Source organism: Podarcis vaucheri (assembly GCF_965113315.1).
Source record: "Podarcis vaucheri genome assembly, chromosome: Z".
Taxonomy (NCBI): Eukaryota; Metazoa; Chordata; class Lepidosauria; order Squamata; family Lacertidae; genus Podarcis; species Podarcis vaucheri.
In genome coordinates this window covers 50840596-50860756 of record NC_138758.1, presented here as the reverse complement: position 1 = coordinate 50860756, position 20161 = coordinate 50840596, and the positions used below count along the sequence as shown (strand labels likewise).

Below are 20161 nucleotides of genomic sequence, written 5' to 3'. Positions count from 1 at the left end.
AATGATTGCTTGCTTGCATTTATAGCCTGCATTCCCTCCAAGGAGCTCATAGTTCTTCTCCCCACTTTATCCCAACAACCTGTGAGGTCGGTTAGGTTGAGAGGAAGTGATTGGCCCAAGGGAACCTAGTGTGCTTCATGGCCGAGTGGGGGGGATTTGAACCCTGGTCTCCCAGGTCCTAGTCTGACACTATAACCACTACACCACCACCACTGGCTTGGCCACAACCACCCCTGCTCCATTCAAAACAGCCTCCCAGCTTCAGTGTGCCTCTGTATATTATGGCACGGAGGCTGCTTGTTGCACAGCAGGAGTGTTGCTGTGGCAGGGAGCAGGTTATGAAGGTCACTACCTTCTGGCTGAAAACAAGGGCTGCCTCCGTCTCAGCCGTCCAGAGAACCAACCTTGTTCCAATCACACAATCTGTCTGCACGTGGAATAGCTTACTTTGTCCCTCAGCACAGAAAGGGCTGACAAAGGGAACTTGGAGCAAGTCAGTGAAGGCTGCTAAGGAGGCAATTTGGGGCAAGGGGGTGCTTATCCTGACCAGGATTTCACAAGAGTCACAAGAAAAGCGAAACGTCTGCAGGGGATCTGCCCACCAAAGCCTTAGGCTCCCCGGCCTTTTGCAGGCAGGGAGCCCAGGACACCTAGCAAGAGGGGCATAATTTCACCTTGATGGCATTTTAGAGAGAGAGAGTGGAAAGCTAAGTCCTGGGCCAAGGTCTTGGTTCACTGAGCTGCAAGGGTGGGGGTGGGGCTGAAGCATAAATGCACACCGTGGGGATCTGGCGTCCACATCCAACTCTCCCAAAATAAGCCAGAGCATGTTTGAGACCCGAAGTATTTTATGCAGGGATAATAACACAAAAACAAATCTTTCAAGCTGTGCCGTTAAGTCTTTGATTTGAATATCAATTATAGACAGGGAGCGGATAGGAAGCTGCTTGCGCCAGTCCTTGGTCTGCGTCCCACGCAGAGCACATCCTTTTTAATGGTGTGCTTTGTCAGAGAGCTTAGGAGGTGGCCAGGAAGCCAAGCTGCTTCCCCAGGCCAAACAGCCTCTGGAGGAGGAGCAGGCAGCAATGGCAGCTTTCTAAATGCCAGGTTCAAAGAGCCGGATCCTCCGGTCAAGCAAGGTAAAGGGATCAAACCAGAGTGCGGACATTTTTTATTTTAACCTGCTAATTGCCTCCCGCATTTTAATGAGTGGCTTGAATGTGTTTGTGGTTTGCCTTATAATGCAAATGAGGAGTTGAATAATTTTCCAGAGTGTTAGAGAGGAGCAAAGATCCTTTTGCTGAGACTTCCTTTGCTTTCTGCCACAAAAAAAGAAATACAGCAGCCGCTCCAGTTGATGCAAGGAGCCCAGAAGATCTGGGAATGCCCTTTGAGGCAAAAGGCTGATTTCCCCAGGCATCCACGAGCACAAACTTGTGCCCTCTGGATAATTCTGGACTACAATCCCAGTAAGGCTAAATTAGCAGGCACAACAGGCAATATGTTTCAACAACCTTTTTGCTGGGGGTGTTTAGCCTGGACAAGAGAAGACTGAGAGGGGATAAGACAGCCATCTTCAAATATCTGAAGGGCTGCCACATGGAAGATGGAACTAGCTTGTTTTCTTCTGCTCCAGAGGGTGGGACCCAAGACAATGAATTCTAATGACAAGAAATGAAATCCCAACCAAATGATAGGAAGAACTTTCTGATGGTAAAAGGTGTTTGACATGGAATAGGCTACCTCAGAAGGTGACAAATTCTCCCTCGATGGAGGTTTATAACCAGAGATTGGAAGGTCACCTGCTGGTATTTAGCTGTGATACTTGTGATGCAGGAGGCTGGGCTAGAGGACTCTTGGGGTCCCAACCCCATAATTCTATTATCAACGCTACACCTCACACTTGTAGGTGCTTTCACGACGAAGAACCCAGGGCTAACCTGGCCTAGCACATTTATTCCCACAAGGACGCTCCACCATCCTGGTCCACAAGTGAGCCAAGACAGCACCCCGGTCAGGGTACCTTGCATATTTTGTACAGGGAGTCCTGGCCATCGCCCCCAGTGTCCTTGAAGTAGTCATGGGCAGGGAACGTCCGGTTGATGTCGCGTGTGATGGCACTGTCCTGGGGAGACTCCTGCAAAGCCAAGGAGAGAGAAATTGGGGGGAGACTGTTAAGCCCCAGAATTATGGGTGTGGTTGCAGCAACCATAAGACACTGGGGACGGGGGCAGGAGTGTGAATCAGAGATAGCATTTTCCAATTTTAAAGTGAGAGGGCACATGTAAGAGAAAGGTGCTGTCAATTCACACTCTCATTAAGTTTCTTCATTTCTACATGAAAATCCAGTGCAGAGGAGGAATCTACAGGAGGCAAAGGGTGACCTTAAGCATTAGGAGGAGTCAAGGGGGAGAAAATAAAAGCTCAAGGTGCCAGATTCCCACCCACCCACCCCTTGCTGGGTACTATGCCAGCTCTAGGCACAGGCTACTCAGGCACCAGCTACTGAGGTTTCCTGGTCCTGCTTCGTATCAAGATTTATGCAGACTACTCAGTGGAACCAGTTGTGGGAGAAGGGGAGAAAGGAATCACCTTCCCTTGCAGTCAGAGTGCCACATTTAAATTGATAAAAGAAAACAGACTCCCACTTCCTGTGCATAGTTTATGGAAGGTTAACCAAGTTTCTTACCTCTTTCACCCAGGAAGTTGGAGGAACATAGGAGGGTGCCACACACTGAGTCAGATCATAGATCCATCTGGCTCTGTACTGACTGGCAGCAATGGCCCTGCAGAGTTTCATGCAGGGATCTCCCTCAGTCAGGAATTGTAATGGAGATGCTCTACCACTGAGCTATTCTCTCACCTCCCTCCAACTCCCCAGAGAGCATCCCACCAGTAATTATTATCACTGTTTATTAGATTTGTATACCGCCCTTCATCTGTAGATCTCAGAGTCGTTCACACACCTTGTACATTTTATACCATCCAACAACCTGTTATGTCTGCACGGTGAGCAGCTTCCATCATCAGCTCTGCACGGATTCACACAGAGGCTCTAGTTTCACTGCAGACTCTCGAAGCCCAAAGCACAACATTATTCTCCAGGTTCTGAGCCTGACAGGTGATGGGTGGTGACTGCTTTGCACAAGCCGCCTGTCCTCCTTCTCCAATGGGCTCAGCTGGCACTTGCAGGCAGAGTCGTGGCCATTTCATTGAACTCAAAACTGCACTGGCCGTAGCTACAAGAGCCACAATGCACTGCAGAATTCTGACCAGAAAAACTCCCTACTAACTTTTTGTTCAAATGAAGCTTCTAGTCTTCCAAGGTTGCAGAAACAACATAGGCAACGTTTGGTAAAATAAAAGACCAGTAGGGAGGCGAGCAGGATTTCTGCTGATGGGTCGTGTCAGCATAGGAAGCCTATACCTAGCTAAACTGTTTGCCCCTCTAGACTAGTGCTGTTTACTCTGACTGGCAATAGCTCTCCAGGCAGGAAGAGAATTTCCCCATCACTTATTACCTGACCCCTTTAGCTGGAAATGCAGGCAGCTGAATCAGGGATGTTTGCACTCGCACTGCTCTTCAGAACTCCCCCCCCTCCCCTCCCAAAAAAAAACCCACTATAAGAAGAAAAATGAATTCTGCAAAAAATTCTGTGCAGATCTGCCAATCTGGTCCTGAACTTATTTATTTAAGTGTGCTTACAAGTGTCGTGCTTGATGGGAAATTTGAACATGGTGGAAACCCACCCCCCTCCCCAAGCATTATGCCTCCCTAGCCTTGCCAAATTAAAAACCAAACAATATTTGTGGACTTTCCGATACCCTGCTCTCAATTAACACCCTAACAATGCAATTACTGTGTATCTGAATCTTTAAGGTGGAGTTTGCTTGAAGCACAGAACCAGGTAAGCAAAGCTTGCGAAAGGACAGCCACAGTTATTGTCAACAATTTCATATCCCCAATGTGTTACTTTAAGCAGAAGCGAATTGTGGTAGCTTTCGAATGGTACTGGCGGGCGGGGGCACAGAAAACCCCTCTAGAAAAAAGGTGTGATACTATTAAGTGAGACATCAACCTGTTCAGGGGGGATGAGTTTGAGATGACTGGGTTGCTGCAATTCATTGATTTATTGCATTTATCTCCCATTTTTTCCTCCATGGAGCGCAAAGTGGCGTACACAATTCTCCCGCTCTCCATTTATCCCCCCCCCCTAACCCTGTGAGATAGATTAGGCTGAAAGAGGCAGTGACCAGCCCCAAGGTCACCCAGTGAGCTTCCAGTGGTCTCCCAGGTCCTAGTCTGCCACTGCAACCACTACACAACATTGGGTCGTGGGTGTTATCCGCAAGAGCGACATGCTTCTCTCTCCTAAATGTGTAGTGGCACCAAGACTTGGCCGAAGGATTTTGGAACCACTACCCTTTTACTGGAACATTCTGTTTAGGGAGTGAAAGGAAGGGGGGTGGGAAATGTACGGAAATGATAACATTTTGAAATGTGTGTTTTGGTGGTACAAACAGAATGCAGTCACAGCTATTGTGTGAGCCCCTTCTCCAGCTCCTATTTTTATACCTTTCTGTGAAGAATGGATGTCTGGGTCATTTCTCAGGCTTCTGGTGTGGGAGTGGGGGCAAGGCAAAGGGAAGCGCTTGGAAGTGTGCGCGCACACCCTAGGATTGAAAACAGATGGCGATAAATGGCAGGAAGAGGGCAGGAATGGCATAGGTGGGAGAGCAGAGCATTCTCCGCTGCGAGAATGGAGGGCGGCTGGCACCGGAGCCATCTCAGCAGTTTTCCAGGGACAGCCAGGCTCAGAAAGGTACCATATATTGGGGGGGGGGTAGAGGCTAAAAGAAGAGGAAGGGCCTAAGTTAGATGCATGTTATAATGCCAAATTATCTGAAACTGACTGCACGTGCATTCAAATAAAAGAGGAAAATCTTCAAACAAAAATCATTCTCAACACATGTTTTCTCCAACAGTTCCTGTTCTTTGGCTATGGCATGGGTAGGCAAACTAAGGCCAGGGGCCAGATCCGGCCCGTGGATGGTCCGGCAATCAGCGTGTTTTTACATGAGTAGAATGTGTCCTTTTATTTAAAATGCATCTCTAGGTTATTTCTGGGGCCTCCCTGGTGTTTTTACATGAGCAGAATGTGCCATTTTATTTAAAATGCATCTCTGGGTTATTTGTGGGGCATAGGAATTCATTCATATATTTTTTTCAAAATATAGTCCAGCCCCCCCCCCAAGGTCGGAGAGACTGTGGACCAGCTCCCTGCTGAAAAAGTTTGCCCACTCCTGGGCTATGGCAAAGTAAATGATGATGTATTTCTTCCAAGGGGCTCAAAATTGCAGGTAGGCTATATTGCATCCCACCCCCTGGTCCCCAGATCCCATTGGTGCTGGTGCCCATTCAGCCTGGTGTATTTTTTAGGCCCCACCTTATTTCTGTGGTTTTAGGATCTCTTAAAGGACTTTTAAATATTGTGTTTCAATCATTGTAGCCTTGGGACTTTAAGAGCAGAGAGTGGGATAACAAGAATGCAGAGAAGGGAGGGCAAAAGTAAGTAGCTGGAGCCAAAACCAATGGCCAACTAATTCCAGTTTTATGCCCACCCTCTCCTCTGATGCCCCACACAGCTGGCTGTACCCCACTGGGATGCATGTAAGAAGGCAAGTAGGCAGGCCCCCCAATGCTGGCCGAGGGCACGCTGACAGTACCCCCATCACCTTAATGGGGATATGACCCACCCTCAGAACAGGCCACCTGTATGGAAGGCAAAACTGAGAGAGCCTGACTAGCCTGCAATCACTCTGTGGGCTTCGTGACAGAAACTGGGGGCCTAAACTGTTGAGAGCCTGTGTGGCGCAGTGGCTAGAGCGCCAGACTGTGACCGGTTCTGAGAGATCTGCATTGGCTCCCAGTACGTTTCCGAGCACGATTCAAAGTGTTGGTGCTGACCTTTAAAGCCCTAAACGGCCTCAGTCCTGTATACCTGAAGGAGCGTCTCCACCCCCATCGTTCTACCCGGACACTGAGATCCAGCGCCGAGGGCCTTCTGGCGGTTCCCTCATTGCGAGAAGTGAGGTTAGAGGGAACCAGGCAGAGGGCCTTCTCGGTAGTGGCGCCTGCCCTGTGGAATGCCCTCCCTTCAGATGTCAAGGAAATAAGCAGCTATCTGACTTTTAGAAGACATCTAAAGGCAGCCCTGTTCAGGGAAGTTTTTAATATGTAACTCTGTACTGTTTTTAACACTGATTGGGAGCCGCCCAGAGTGGCTGGGGAAACTCAGCCAAATGGGCGGGATATAAATAATAAATTATTATTATTATTATTATTATTATTATTATTATTATTATTATTATTATTATCTGGGCAACCAGAGTTCAAATCGCCACACATGGCCATGAAGGTGTGACCCTGGGCTAGTCATGCACTCTCAGTCTAACCCACCTCACAGGGCTGTTGCGAGTGGGGTGCCACCCTGCACTCAGAGGAGGGGCAGGGTATAAATCAAATGAATGAATGGTTAATGAAGCCTTAAATATGTCTTATGGGGAGGAGGGAGGGCAAGGAAATTTCGTGGGATTAATGGGTGGGAAGCAGCACAGAGCAGAACTGGGTTCTTCACTACACAGGAGAATACTTGGGCCCCTTAAGCCTTTGAGGAGGACAGATTTGTAAGGATCCCCATTCCTTCTTGGAACAGCAGCCACCCAGAGGTCAGCGCAAGACTGGCTTGACAGAGGAGAATGTGCATTCATCCAAAGCCAACTTACAGAAGTCACTGCAACACAGTGTGGTGGTCATGGGTATTGGCTTAGATCATAAGCAGCCAACGTGGCACTTTCCAAATGATAACTGAGCCTCATCCTTTGGAGGGCACCACATTGCCTACCCCTGTCTTAAACTGCTTTTTAATTTTGGAAAGGGATAATAATAATAATAATAATAATAATAATAATAATAATAATAATTATACCCCAACCATCTGGCTGTGTTTCCCCAGCCACTCTGGGCAGCTTCCAACAAAATATCAAAAATACAATAAAACACCAAACATTAAAAACTTCCCTAAACAGGGCTGCCTTCAGGTGCCTTCTAAAAGTCAGATAGTTGTTTATTTCCTTGACATCTGACAAACTTATTTAAAATAAATCCATGGAGAATGCAGGTGGGCTTGCTAATATCTAAGCAGTGATGGCTAAATGGAACCTCCATGTTAAAGTGGTAGCATATCACTGGCTACCATATGCATGAGCAGAGGAATAAACAACAGAGAAGGGCTACCTCCATCTATTCTTTGCCATTAGAGAGGATTAGAGAGACCTTGGTCAGATCCACTGAGTAATCCAATTCTGTTTTTTGCCCAACAGCAGAGGAACCTGTGGCCCTTCAGGTTATGTTGTCCTGCTTGGAGCAGCCAGCACGGCCAATGGTCAAGGATGGAGGAGGATGAAGATGATGGGAGATGGAGTCCAGCAACACCTGGAGGGGCCACCACAGGTGCCCCAGCCCTGATACTGTAGTCATTCCAACGCTTAATGACTGGGTTGACCATCCACGTGCCAATGGAGGGGGGGGGGCTTAATTATGGCTGCTCCAACCTTAAAACTAAATCCCATGGAGAGTCTTAAAGGCAGACTGGGTTTGTGGTGGCGGAAATGCTTCCTGGGAACTCATCCTGCACACAACCCTAGTGGAAATGAGAGTGGCTCAAAAGCACTACCACGAATGGAGCATGCTCAAGAGAACCTCCTCTCCTCTGCTGGTGTTGGAAGGCTTCAAAAATTTGTGCTGTATACAACATTGAAGTCTCACATCAAACATAACTGATATGTAAAAAGGACTTTATGATCTGAAAATAGAGACAAGGTATGTACTTTTGTAACCCAAGAAAATCTCTAATAAAAACAAATTAATGGCAAACAAAAAAAATTCTGCTGGCTTCCATGTCAAGGACTAAATGGGGAGTGCTTTGGTTGTGGGATCTGTTGGGGTATCACTGTATATTTCTCCTTCTGAATTGCTTGTTATCGCCTTGGGGAGGGGAGGGGAGGAGAAACTAAATCAATCAAATGTCTGTCTCTTCATTCTCTCTTGGAGTGAGCATCTGCACTGAGAACTACACCTGGGAATTATTATTTTTTTGAAAAAGGTTTTCATCCTGCAAAGCTCAATCTCCCTCATCACCAGAAATTGTTTATGGGAAATTCAGGATTCCTGAGTCAACAAACATTTGTTATTACTAATCCTTTTGTCCAGGTTCCACTGATTACCTTGAACCCAGGTCCAATTGAGATCAGGTGAGAATGACTGACCGGCCACGCTACAATAAGCTTCCAATGTGACATTGGTTCAGGCCAAATATGGCAATAAATCTGATTCTAAAAATAAGAGTGAATCCCCCAAGTGATCCCCAGCTGCACTCATTTCCTTTTAGGGATCAAGTTTCCCACAGGAAAATCATAAATAGGCACTTGGTAAATATATATATATATAAAATTTAAAAAGATGTATGCTACAATCACATGAGGATCTAGTGCAGCTTTGACAGAAATGCCCAGACACTGTTTTCGTGCCTGAGGCAAAAACGTGGCAGGCAAAAACTTCTCTCTGAACATACGAGAAAGAAAATGGGTGGGGGTGAGGGAAAAGAATGAATACACACCCACACACCCAAATAGCTTATCCCGCAATGCAAACAGGCACAAAGTCAGCACCCCACAAAAGGGGGGAAATACGAGGGTGTGTTTATTTTAAATGAGAACCAGCATTTTCAAATCAAGGCTACGTACAGGGAAAGGGACACTGAGGAGAGTCTCTGTATGCAAAAATGAAAGCTGACACAAAAACTGATTGCAACCATTTCCTAGAACAGCATGCTTCTAGGATGAATATAATGTACGCTGAGAACCCTTTTTCCGAAGCCATCGCTTGCTCAGACTCCACAAATACAACTAGCCACACTTCTTTGAAGCAGTGGTATTGCCTCCAAAACAAAAAATGGATCATAACAGGCTGTGCCCTGGATGTCTTGCCATTAATATGGGAATGCTTTAAAAATGCTGCATAGGCAAGATGCCAAGAGGACAGGTAAACAAAATTTTGGCGAAACTGTCACTCAACTCATCAGATGTGTGCAAATAGAAAACTTGGGTTCAGCACAGGAGAATCAAAGCCAAGTCACCCTCGCTAAGCCTTGTCCAAGGGTGGGCAGAATGTAGGTCCGAATCTATTAGTACTGTAGATCCTGATGACTTGCAATAGATCAACAAGAATTCATGGCTCTTGCTTGTCAGCAAAATGACTAGGCATCTGACATGAAGCCAGTCAGGACTGGGCTTTTGTGAGAAAGCACTGTGAGCTCAATTCTGCTCTGATATTGAAAACAAATCTCTCGCTTGCTATTATTTGATTCCAGGTAAATGCATTTTGCACGAGGCTCTGGTTGGTGGATTTCTTAGTAGACGCACAAGCATGATGGACATCACCGGGCTAGCCCACCTCATTTGAGTGGTTGTAAAAAGGAAAAACAAGAGGCACATAAAGTGCTTTGTACAATTCAGTGCTAAACAACAGCATCATATTACCCTCTCCAGGAGGAGTCCAGCAAATATGGCTCTCACTCCATGTGATCATATTAGGCTCACAAGAGGGCAATAGCTTTTAAGTGCTTTACAACACAGAACAGACTGTGATGAAGGTGCCATCTTCTCTCTTCCAGCACAAGATCTCATTACACTCTAGCAAAGGGCTTTCCAAACTGTGTGTCGCGACGTTAGTGTGTCACCTGCACTGTGCAGGTGTGTTACGCAAACACTCCTCGGGGCTGGAAAATGAACAGGCAGCCCACAGGTTTCCTAGTAAAACTGAACTACTGTGTCACAAAAAGATGTGTGTCTAAAAAGTGTGTCACCAACATGAAGAGTTTGGAAAACTCCGCTCTAGCAAGACAAAAGCTACAGCAAACAACTGCATTTTTAAAAATAAACAAAAACAACTAGATGCCATCATCAGGCATGCTTCACTATATTTCAATGTTTGAAAATGGTTTCAAGTGTTAACTCTGATCAAAGGGCATCTGCCTCTCCTGTAACAAAGTCTATGCATGTGCATCTGAATCAAAAAATCGGAAGAGACCCAGAGGGACCCATCTAGTCCAACCTCCTGCAATGCAGAAACCCTGCCCACAGCAGTCCCTGGGTGAGCTCGAAGCACCAGCCTCCTGGTTAACAGCCAGATCCACTGACCCACTGCACCACAGGCTCCCAGGAATGAATGAATCACATACAGTGGTGCCCCGCAAGACAAATGCCTCGCAAGATGGAAAACTCGCTAGACAAAAGAGTTTTCCGTTTTGGAGGTGCTTCGCAAAACGAATTTCCTATGGGCTTGCTTCGCAAGACGAAAATGTCTTGCGAGTTCCTGCGGGGTTTTTTTCCTCCCCCCCTTTTTCTAAGCCGCTAAGCCGCTTATCAGCTGATCCGATAAGCTGACAAGCCGCTAAAAGCCGCTAATAGCGCTAATCCGTCAATGGGCTTGCTTCGCAAGACGAAAAAACCGCTAGACGAAGAGACTCACAGAATGGATTCTTTTCGTCTTGCGAGGCACCACTGTATTCTGTCTGTTCAGCCCTACCTCCCTTTCCCTTCACTTCCTTTGATGTTTCACTTGTTATCTGCTCGTAGATTGTAAGGACTTTGGGACAAAGACCTGAAAAGCCTGTGCTTTTGTGTATATAGATGAAATAACATACGTGTACATGTGGGTGGCGCTGTGGGTTAAACCACAGAACCTAGGACTTGACGATCAGAAGGTCGGCGGTTCGAATCCCTGCGACGGGGTGAGCTCCTGTTGCTCGGTCCCTGCTCCTGCCAACCTAGCAGTTCAAAAGCACGTCAAAGTGCAAGTAGACAAATAGGTACCGCTCCGGCGGGAAGGTAAACGGTGTTTCCGTGTGCTGCTCTGGTTCACCAGAAGCGGCTTAGTCCTGCTGGCCACATGACCCGGAAGCTGCACACCGGCTCCCTCGGCCAGTAAAGCGAGATGAGCGCCGCAACCCCAGAGTTGGTCATGACTGGACCTAACGGTCAGGGGTGCCTTTACCTTTACATGTGTTGTATGCATGTGTGTACTTACAATATTAATTTGTTGCTTTGGCTACATTGCCTCCATTCTGCCCTAGTCCTGTCAATATTCAAAGTCTTCATATTACTCCTGGCTGTTTATTAATGGCTGTTTTACACTTGGCCCCAAAATCTATTGTTTCAGCCAATTTTTTCAGAGGTCATCTTAAGATACTACAGCAGCATCACCTCTGAGTGAGAAGCCAAGAATCCCCAGACTGTCCAAATATTTCCTATTGGGACTTGCACCCATCTGCATGCAATTTGGCTTCAAAGTTTCCCTGCTACCAAGGCAGCTCACATATACCTAAGTACACAGCTTTACACGGAATCACACCCTTGGTCCACTTACCTCAGTATTGGATACACTGACAGGCAGAGTTTCAAGCAGGTGACATTCCTAGCCCTACCTGGAGATGCTGGGGATGTAACCTGGGGTCTTCTGCATGCAGAGCAAGTTCTCTCCCCACCGAGCGAGGGCCCTTCCCTGTCACAAATGTTTGCATTATGTGGCCCCGAAATCTAGCTCACAAGCACTAACTTATTCCTAATTCCAAACCTGAAGCGACAGCAGCAGTTTTGCTAGAGCTGGTTGGGAATATTACTTTCTAAATGTTAGAAATCTGTCATTTAAAATAAAGTACACCTGAATGATGCAAAAATGCATCAGCATATGTCGAGAGGCGGATTGAACAAGCATGTCACTATTAGCATATAAAAGAATTCAACCGTTATGCAACTTGACAGCCTATACCCTCTTGAGTCACTGGAGGAAAGCATGGCTTGTTTGTGGTTAGAGAGAACACGTACAATGTGAGAGAGGGAGCCATGCTAGCCTGTTGCAGCTAAAATAAACAAGAATCTTGTGGCACCTTAAGAACCACCAACAGTTAGCGCATGGGTAGGCAAACTAAGGCCAAGGGGCCAGATCCAGCCCAATCACCTTCTAAATCCGGCCCACGGATGGTCCAGGAATCAGCGTGTTTTTACATGAGGAGAATGTGTCCTTTTATTTAAAATGCATCTCTGGGTTATTTGTGGGGCCTGCCTGGTGTTTTTACATGAGTAGAATGTGTGCTTTTATTTAAAATGCATCTCTGCGTTATTTGTGGGGCATAGGAATTCATTCATATATATTTTTCAAAATATAGTCCGGCCCCCCCCCCCAAGGTCTGAGGGACAGTGGACCGGCCTCCTGCTGAAAAGGTTTGCTGACCCCTGAGTTAAGGCATAATCTTCTCTGGCCTACTTAGATTCAACAAACTCACTACAGTCATACCTCAGGTTACAGACGCTTCAGGTTGCATGTTTTCGGGTTGCGCACCGTGCTGAACCAGGAAGTACTGGTACGGGTTACTTCCGGGTTTTTGCGCATGTGCAGTAAAACTAAATTGCACTTTGTGCATGCACAGAAGCGCTGAATTGCAACCCGCGCGTGCGCAGACGCACTGCTGTGGGTTGCGAACGTGCCTCCCGCATGGATCACATTCGCAACCCGAGCACCCACTGTACTTCGTTCTGAGCAAAACCCATCCCACACTGCACCTGGTGAGAAGGAGCATGTATTCCTGGAGAGCACAGTTTTCCTTCTTGAAGCTTTTAAAAAGGGTGTAGAAGTGCCGTGCAGGCAGTTCGACACATTCATGGAGGAGGGGGCCACCAATGGCTGCTAGTCATGATGCCTGTGTTCCGCCTCCAGAGTTAGGGGCACAGGTACTCCTTAGTACCAGTTTCTGAAAACCACAGGAGGGGAGAATATTGCTCTTGCGCTCAGGTGGATTTCCTAATAGTGGTTGGCCACTGTCAGAAGAAGGATGTTGGATTTAGATGGGGCCCCTTTGGCCTGAAGCAGCAAGCTCTTCTTAGGTTCTTAACTACCAATCCCACAAAGCAGCCTGCTAGATCAGGCATAGGCAACTCAGCCCTCCAGATGTTTTGGGACTACAACTCCCATCATCCCTAGCTAAAAGTACCAGTGGTCAGGGGATTGATGGGAGTTGTAGTCCCAAAGCATCTGGAGGGCTGAGTTTGCCTATGCCAATGCTAGATAAAGGGGATGCGGGTGGCGCTGGACTTGCTGATCAGAAGGTCGGCGGTTCGAATCCCCGTGACGGGGTGAGCTCCCGTTGCTCGGTCCCTGCTCCTGCCAACCTAGCAGTTTGAAAGCACATCAAAGTGCAAGTAGCTAAATAGGGACCGCTCTGGTGGGAAGGTAAACGGCGTTTCTGTGTGTGCTCTGGTTCGCCAGAAGCGGCTTAGTCATGCTGGCCACATGACCCAAAAGCTGTCTGCGGACAAACGCCGGCTCCCTCGGCCCATAGAGCGAGATGAGCGCGCAACCCCAGAGTCAGTCACAACTGGACCTAATGGTCAGGGGTCCCTTTACCTTTATGCTAGATAGAGCACACAGGCCTTTTTGTAGGCAAGGTACCTGTTGCTTTCCAGCCAATCAGTACAGGTCCCATTGTAAAACAAGCTTCCTCGCATGTCAGATTGTTTCCTGCTCAAGACAAAAACAACAACAAAATAACAAAAATTGTTCAGAAATGTTGAAGCCCTCACCTGCTTTTTAGTAACTGGGCACCGAGGGACAGTGAAAGATCAAAGGCATACAATTATTGTCAAACACTAAAAGATTAAGCACAGAAAAACTATTGGCACTATAAATATACTGAAAGAAGTTTGTTTTTACTGCCTTAATGCTCCTGCCAACAGAGGCAGCTCTTCCTTTTGGAAATTTTGGCCTTCCTTAGTTCCAGGATTTATTCCGGACCTCCTGATTCTCCTCTCCGCTACCCCTCCTCCGCTTTCCATTTTCCCTAAAATAAATAAGCTCATAAATGAAAATGCTGGTTTCTGTCAAGCTGTCATTACTTATGACACGTACAAAACTAAGAACAAAGAGAAATACATTATCTGCTCGCATTTGTCATTCCTTTACATGACTAACCCTCGTTTTATTTAACTAGGCTGCATTTCTGATTCTCCCCTGACGTTTTGAGGGGACTGACTCTGCTTACAGCACAAGGCATCAACATGGAGGCTCAAAGCTGAGGCGTTCAGCACTCAGATCTGCAGAATCCCCGATGTGATCCAAGAAGAACAAAGAATCCATGCCTCTCCCAGGCTCACCTTATGGAAGAGGTCCCCTGGTATAAGGATGCTCCCTCAGAAACAACCCACTGATCTCCAGCAGATCTCTCAAGCACCAAACCTGAGGATGCCTCCGTTCCTGAGCCAACCAGTTTTGCAGCAACACAATCCCACCACTGGCTGCAGAATCTTACAAGCCTCCACAGTTCTCCTTTACAAAGCAGCTCCTGGCCACCAAAAGTGTGATGCCTGCACATGACGCAGAGCAGGGGTGGGGAACACTCCCAGGTGTTGCTAGAATCCCACCTGCCATCGGCTGTGGCTGGCATGTTCAATGGGTGGAGATGGTGGGAGACTGGATCTATAGCAATTTCTGGAAGGCCACAGGTTCCAGGAAGCAGTAACACCTTAGAATGAAAGGGCAAATTGGGCGTGTGGAGAACCTCTGGTGGTGGCCTTTGGAGCTTAAAAAAATACTTCCATTGTATGTTTATCTGCTGCCAGATTAACAAAGAGATCTCTTTTTAAAAATTGATTTTAAGTTAATCTAGGTCAGGGGTTCTCATACTGCGGTTCGCAACCTCCATTCAGGCAGCCCAAGGAACAGCTGCAGAAGAGTCAATAATTGATTCTGTGCCCCTGACAACACAGATGAAAACAATTTGCTAAATGGGCCAAGGAGGCCCTGGTATAAGACCTGAGATTTTAGTAATATGGCAATGGTGCTGTGTGCTATTTTTGCTCTAGGAATTGACAAGCTAAAACAACTCTTTTGTCAATGGCCTAGCCTAAGGCTTGTGATTTTCATAACATACTAAAACTGGTTTTCACAAAGGTGCTGGTGTGGGGGAGGTTTGCTGAGACCCACAGTGAATTACAAGTGGTCCACAAAAGGAAAATATGGGAGCTGACCTAGATCAGAAAATCTGGAACCACTGATTAAACTCACTGCTGCAGCCTTAACTTTTAAGCATTTGTTCTATTTGCATCACATATTTCTTTCGAAGAGCTTATGGGAGTATGCTTGTAGAGTAGCATGAGAAGGGGCCGTTGTTCAATGGCAGAACACATGGCCTGCATGCAGAAGAGGTCCCAGGAGAAACCCCTGGCATCTTCAGATTGGGAAAAGGCTCTAGTCTGAAACCCAGGAGAGCTGTTGCCAGCCAGTGAAGACAAAATGAACCAATGGCCGGATGACTCAGCATGAGGAAATTTCCTATAGACTCAAGTTCTTTCATTAGAGCAGGAATCTTGCCTACATATAGTGCCTCCAAAAGTGCCATGAGCGCTAGTGGTGTGGTATAAGCACTCCCCACCCACAGGCCGTTTGACTTGGGTGGAGGGTGGGGAAGCTGCAAGTGTTGCTGGGCTACAGCATCCATCATCCCTGAGAATAGGGCTGGATGGGGCTGATGGGAACCAGAGTCCAGCAACAATAGAAGGTAGCAGGTTCCCCAGCCCTGGTTGGAGTCATATAGGGTGATCCAGCATCTGCACTGAGCTCTATGGCGAAGTGGGGAATCTGAACTCACGTCTGGCTTACTCCTTCAGTGTCAGCGGACAGAATCAAAATTATTCTAGGGAGTCCTAGTTCACTGCATCTGAACCCTTCACAGCCACTGCATGTTCCTTCACGAAGGCCTGCCAAGGAACAGTTAATAACTGGCATATTAAAAAGCCTCCCACTGCGGAATGTGAGCCCCCAGGCTGCAGAGCAACCTGAGAACACATTTATATGTCTGCAAAAGCCACATGTCCAAAACAAAGCAATTAAATTAGATATGGCACAAAAGGCCAATGCCATATTAAGGTTGTGTCATTCACCAGACCCAGCCCTGAGGAGGCAAAAGCAATCCAAGCCAGAACAGGAAGGCTCCTCTTCTCTCAAGGGGGAGTTGGCCAGATAGCCAGGGAGAGGCCCCACCCTCTGGGGCAGTAAGTATGCCTACTGGGCTCTTCTGGAGAGAGGTGGGGCCTCCCCCCCAAAAAAAAAAGGTCCCCAGACCACTTCCTGCCAATTGGTCAATTCTGCAAAAACACCTCCCTCCAGAAGAGTTCAACAGTCATGAAGGGAGGGGCCTCCCCCAAGCAAACTGATCTCTTCCACTTAAAAAGACATAGCAAGTGAGGGCAAGTGAAGGATTTTCATTTTCCATCTTGTTGTTTAGTCGTTTTGTCGTGTCCGACTCTTTGTGACCCCATGGATTTTTATCTAGGTAAAGGTAAAAAGGTAAAGAATCCCTGGACGGTTAAGTCCAGTCAAAGGCGATTATGGGGTTGCAGCGTTCATCTCGCTTTCAGGCCAAGGGAGCCGGCGTTGCCGGCGTTTGTCCACAGACAACTTTCTGGGTCATGTGGCCAGCAGGACTAAACGGCTTCTGGTGCAACGGAACCCCCTGACGGAAACCAGAGCGCACGGAAATGCTGTTTACCTTTTCCATCTACATTCATTCTGCATGTAATTTATCCTGCATGTACCACAAGACAACCCTACTCACGTTCTGTCATATTTTGTTGATTAAAGAAACCATTTTGCCAACTAAAAAGGTGCCCCGCCCCCAATTCGAACTAGTCAGAAGAATCTCTTTTAAATGTTTCAAATTATTTTAAAATACCGTCAGCTTGCGAAAACGGCAAGATGGCAAGCGCCATCGTAGAATAATAACCCCACTTCTATGGGGTTCTTCTTTGAAAATGCCTCTTTGAAAATGCCTCTGACAATACAGGTAAGCACCATCAAAAACTAAGGGATGCTCTCCAGAGCTAGGTTTTTCCTCCACATGATTTATTTATACCTGAAGGAGCGTCTCCACCCCCATCGTTCTGCCCGGATGCTGAGATCCAGTGCCGAGGGCCTTCTGGCGGTTCCCTCATTGCGAGAAGCAAAGCTACAGGGAACCAGACAGAGGGCCTTTTCGGTAGTGGCACTCGCCCTGTGGAATGCCCTCCCATCAGATGTCAAAACGATAAACAACTACCTGACATTCAGAAGACATCTTAAGGCAGCCCTGTTCAGGGAAGTTTTTAATGTATGATATTTTAGTGTTTTTTTGGTTTCTATGGAAGCCGCCCAGAGTGGCTGGGGAGGCCCAGCCAGATGGGCGGGGTATAAATAATAAATTATTATTATTATTATTATTATTATTATTATTATTATTATTATTTAAAAAATCCATTTATATCTCACCTTTGCCTTTCAAGCTGGAGCACCCAAGGTGACTAACAACAACAACAAAAAGTTTTAAACCCCACACTTGAAAGTAAAGCCAAAGGCATCAGGACGCCATCAGAGAGGAAGCCATGTGGATGCCCATCTCAGGGCAAGGATTCCCACAGCTTAATCACTGCAAGAGAAAAAGCCTTTTCACACATTCCTGCCAATCACACATCAAAAAAGGACCATCCCAGTTGAACAAAGCAGAAAGGCAGGATAGGATGGGAGGAGGCAGCCCTGAAAGTAGCCAGGTCCTCAGTTATTTCAAGAGTGTGCAGCTATGCACGCATTTTAAAAGCTGTAAGATTTCTTCAGTCAAGCAACAGTTTGAGGGCTGTCATATTCACTCTGTGAACTCTCATGTGTGCTTGTCTGCACTGAACCATGCCTATGCTTAGTACTACATGCAAACTGGGTCAGAGAAAGAACTGCCCTCCTTCCTAGCCGCTAAGACAGACGAGAGTGTTTGGGCAATAGTTTTGGGGGGAGGGCTAAGTAAGACGAGGGGGTCTGGGTACTGTGCACCCTACATAGCTCCTTCTTCCTGCCCTAGAGTTATTCAAAACAGCAAATACTGCAGAATCAGTTACACAAAATAAAAACAAGCAACTCTGCACAAGCAAAAATATCTGGCTTTCCTTGGTACAGAAACTGGCTCACCTGGAGCAAAGGATTTTAAAGTTATTTTATTGTAGAGTTCAAGCAGCCCTGGAAAAAAAAGGGGTTTCAGAACAGGGTAATAAAAAACAGACCTCATGTTCTACAGGGAGGCCCTTGGCACTGACGAAAGCTGGTGGAAGGGGAAAGGAACATGCTCACAGTTTTCAAGTAATTCAGAAGAGGTTGGAGGGATTCTGTTGCTTTGAAAACCTGAACAAAAACTGGTTGGAGCTGATGGGAGTTGTAGTTTAAAACACCAGGAAGACACCAGGTTGAGGGAGGCTGATATAAAACACTACCAAGTGTACTTTGAGGGTCGTTCCCCTCATCCCCGCTCAGCCAAGCAGCATATAAGATTTTAGACTGTACACACTTCAGAGCAGAATTTCTCACTATAATTGCGTATGGAGCCATATATATTGATGATGCTATATAAATAAATGTTGATAATAATTATAATTATTATTTCAGGAAATAAATAAACAGAGTAAGAGAAGTGACGCTGGAGATGTGTAATCTATCAAACAGCAAATGCAGAAAAGCAAAGTACACTTTCCAAGGGATGTGTGTGTGGTCAAACTAAAAGAATAAGATCCCACAGAAGCAGGTCAACCTTTGGGGACTCAGCTACATTAGCAAAGAAAAAGCACTTTATATGTGCTGTATATGCATTATAACACTGTGACACCAGATGGCGCTGTGAAGTTTGGTTTTTGCCAACCCGATTTGTCATGCAAAGTTTACAATGAGTTTAACTGAAACGCTTCTCTGGTGTGTCTAGATCCAGTCTTGCCCAATGGACCAGTCATGAGGTTGCCCCAAGTACTTCTATGCTACCTAGGGTGACCTCACATCTCAAGACTACTCATTCCAGCCACTTCCTGATGTGCCTTCCTGCCTTTCTTAAATACGCTATTTAAGGCTCCCCGTCCCCTCTTCAGTTTTGCTGAAGTCTACCTCCCATCAAAAAGGCACTTTTTATGAGCTGGCCCCTCTCTTTAATAAACTGCAAAACACTCGTGAACATTCTGTGGCAAAAGAGTTATGATACAACAACAGTTTCTATTTATCATAACCCACAGCATTATTAGTACAGTAAAGATGGGTGAGTTCATTTGGGGACAGAAGGTCAGAGACACAGGATCTTATGTCTGGCCACAGCTTAATCCAGCAAGAGGAACTTCTGGCCCACAGATGAAACGGAGCTGCCAGAGCCTTCCCCTTTGGCTAGCCAGGTCATTCTGGTGAACGCACAAATACATCTGCCATCATCCCTGACATAAGGTATTGGGCAGGTAATGGTAGGGCTTTAAAGGATGGAGCAGGCGCTTAAAGAGGGCTCCCAGCGGCTCCACTGCTGGAGAAGGGCACACCCCCAGTCACCCATCAGCTGATGGGCAACACCAGTAGCCTTAGCTTGAGGAGGAAAAAGGGGTTTCTCTTTAATGGAAATTGCTCCCCCCCCCCCGGCTGTTCTTTAAAGCCTCCCCACATTCCTGAAATAAAGAGAGCTACAGAATGGGTGGGTGGGTGCACACAGCATGCAAGAGAAAGGCATGTCTCCAAGAAGTGAAAAAGTTGATCCAAAGATCTCTCTCTAGAACAGGGGTAGCAAATGTGGGACTCACCAGGTTTGGGACTACAGTTCCCAACCAGCCCCACACAGCACTGCCAATGGTCAGGGGTGATGGAAGTGTCTGGAGGGTGCAGGCTGGCTGCTGCTGTTCTTGTTGTTGTTGTTGTTTAGTCGTTTAGTTGTGTCTGACTCTTCGTGACCCCATGGACCAGAGAAAGCCAGGCACCCCTGTCCTCCACCGCCTCCCGCACCTCCCGCTTGCTCTTAGGCACCTGGAAAAGCAGGCCTTCATTGAAAATCTGTATCAAGAAGCAGACTGCAAAGAGCCCACAAACATGATGAACGCTCACTTCGAGACAGCTGTCCTCGTCTTCTTCAGAAGATATCATCAGGCAGCAGCTTCAGCATTTACATCTAGCTCTAAAAAAAACAGCACACTGGCTAAAATTATGAAACACTAGTCAGGACCCAGCTGCGGCGGA

At 46.8% G+C, this 20161-nt stretch overlaps 1 protein-coding gene and 1 long non-coding RNA gene across 4 annotated transcripts in view; one reads left to right on the top strand and one right to left on the bottom strand.

The window, feature by feature from the left end:
• RABGAP1 (RAB GTPase activating protein 1) overlaps window positions 1-20161 on the bottom strand; it is a 100171-nt gene that overhangs the window by 19747 nt on the left and 60263 nt on the right. For all 3 annotated transcript variants that reach the window (XM_082208851.1, XM_082208850.1, XM_082208852.1), the window contains one exon: window positions 2024-2137. In XM_082208851.1, the coding sequence (XP_082064977.1) occupies window positions 2024-2137 (114 nt within the window). The remainder of the gene's footprint in view (window positions 1-2023; window positions 2138-20161) is intronic.
• On the top strand, window positions 4842-8156 carry LOC309524428. The gene is made up of 2 exons (XR_014215914.1): window positions 4842-5361; window positions 7384-8156. It is a non-coding gene; the product is annotated as an uncharacterized lncRNA (long non-coding RNA).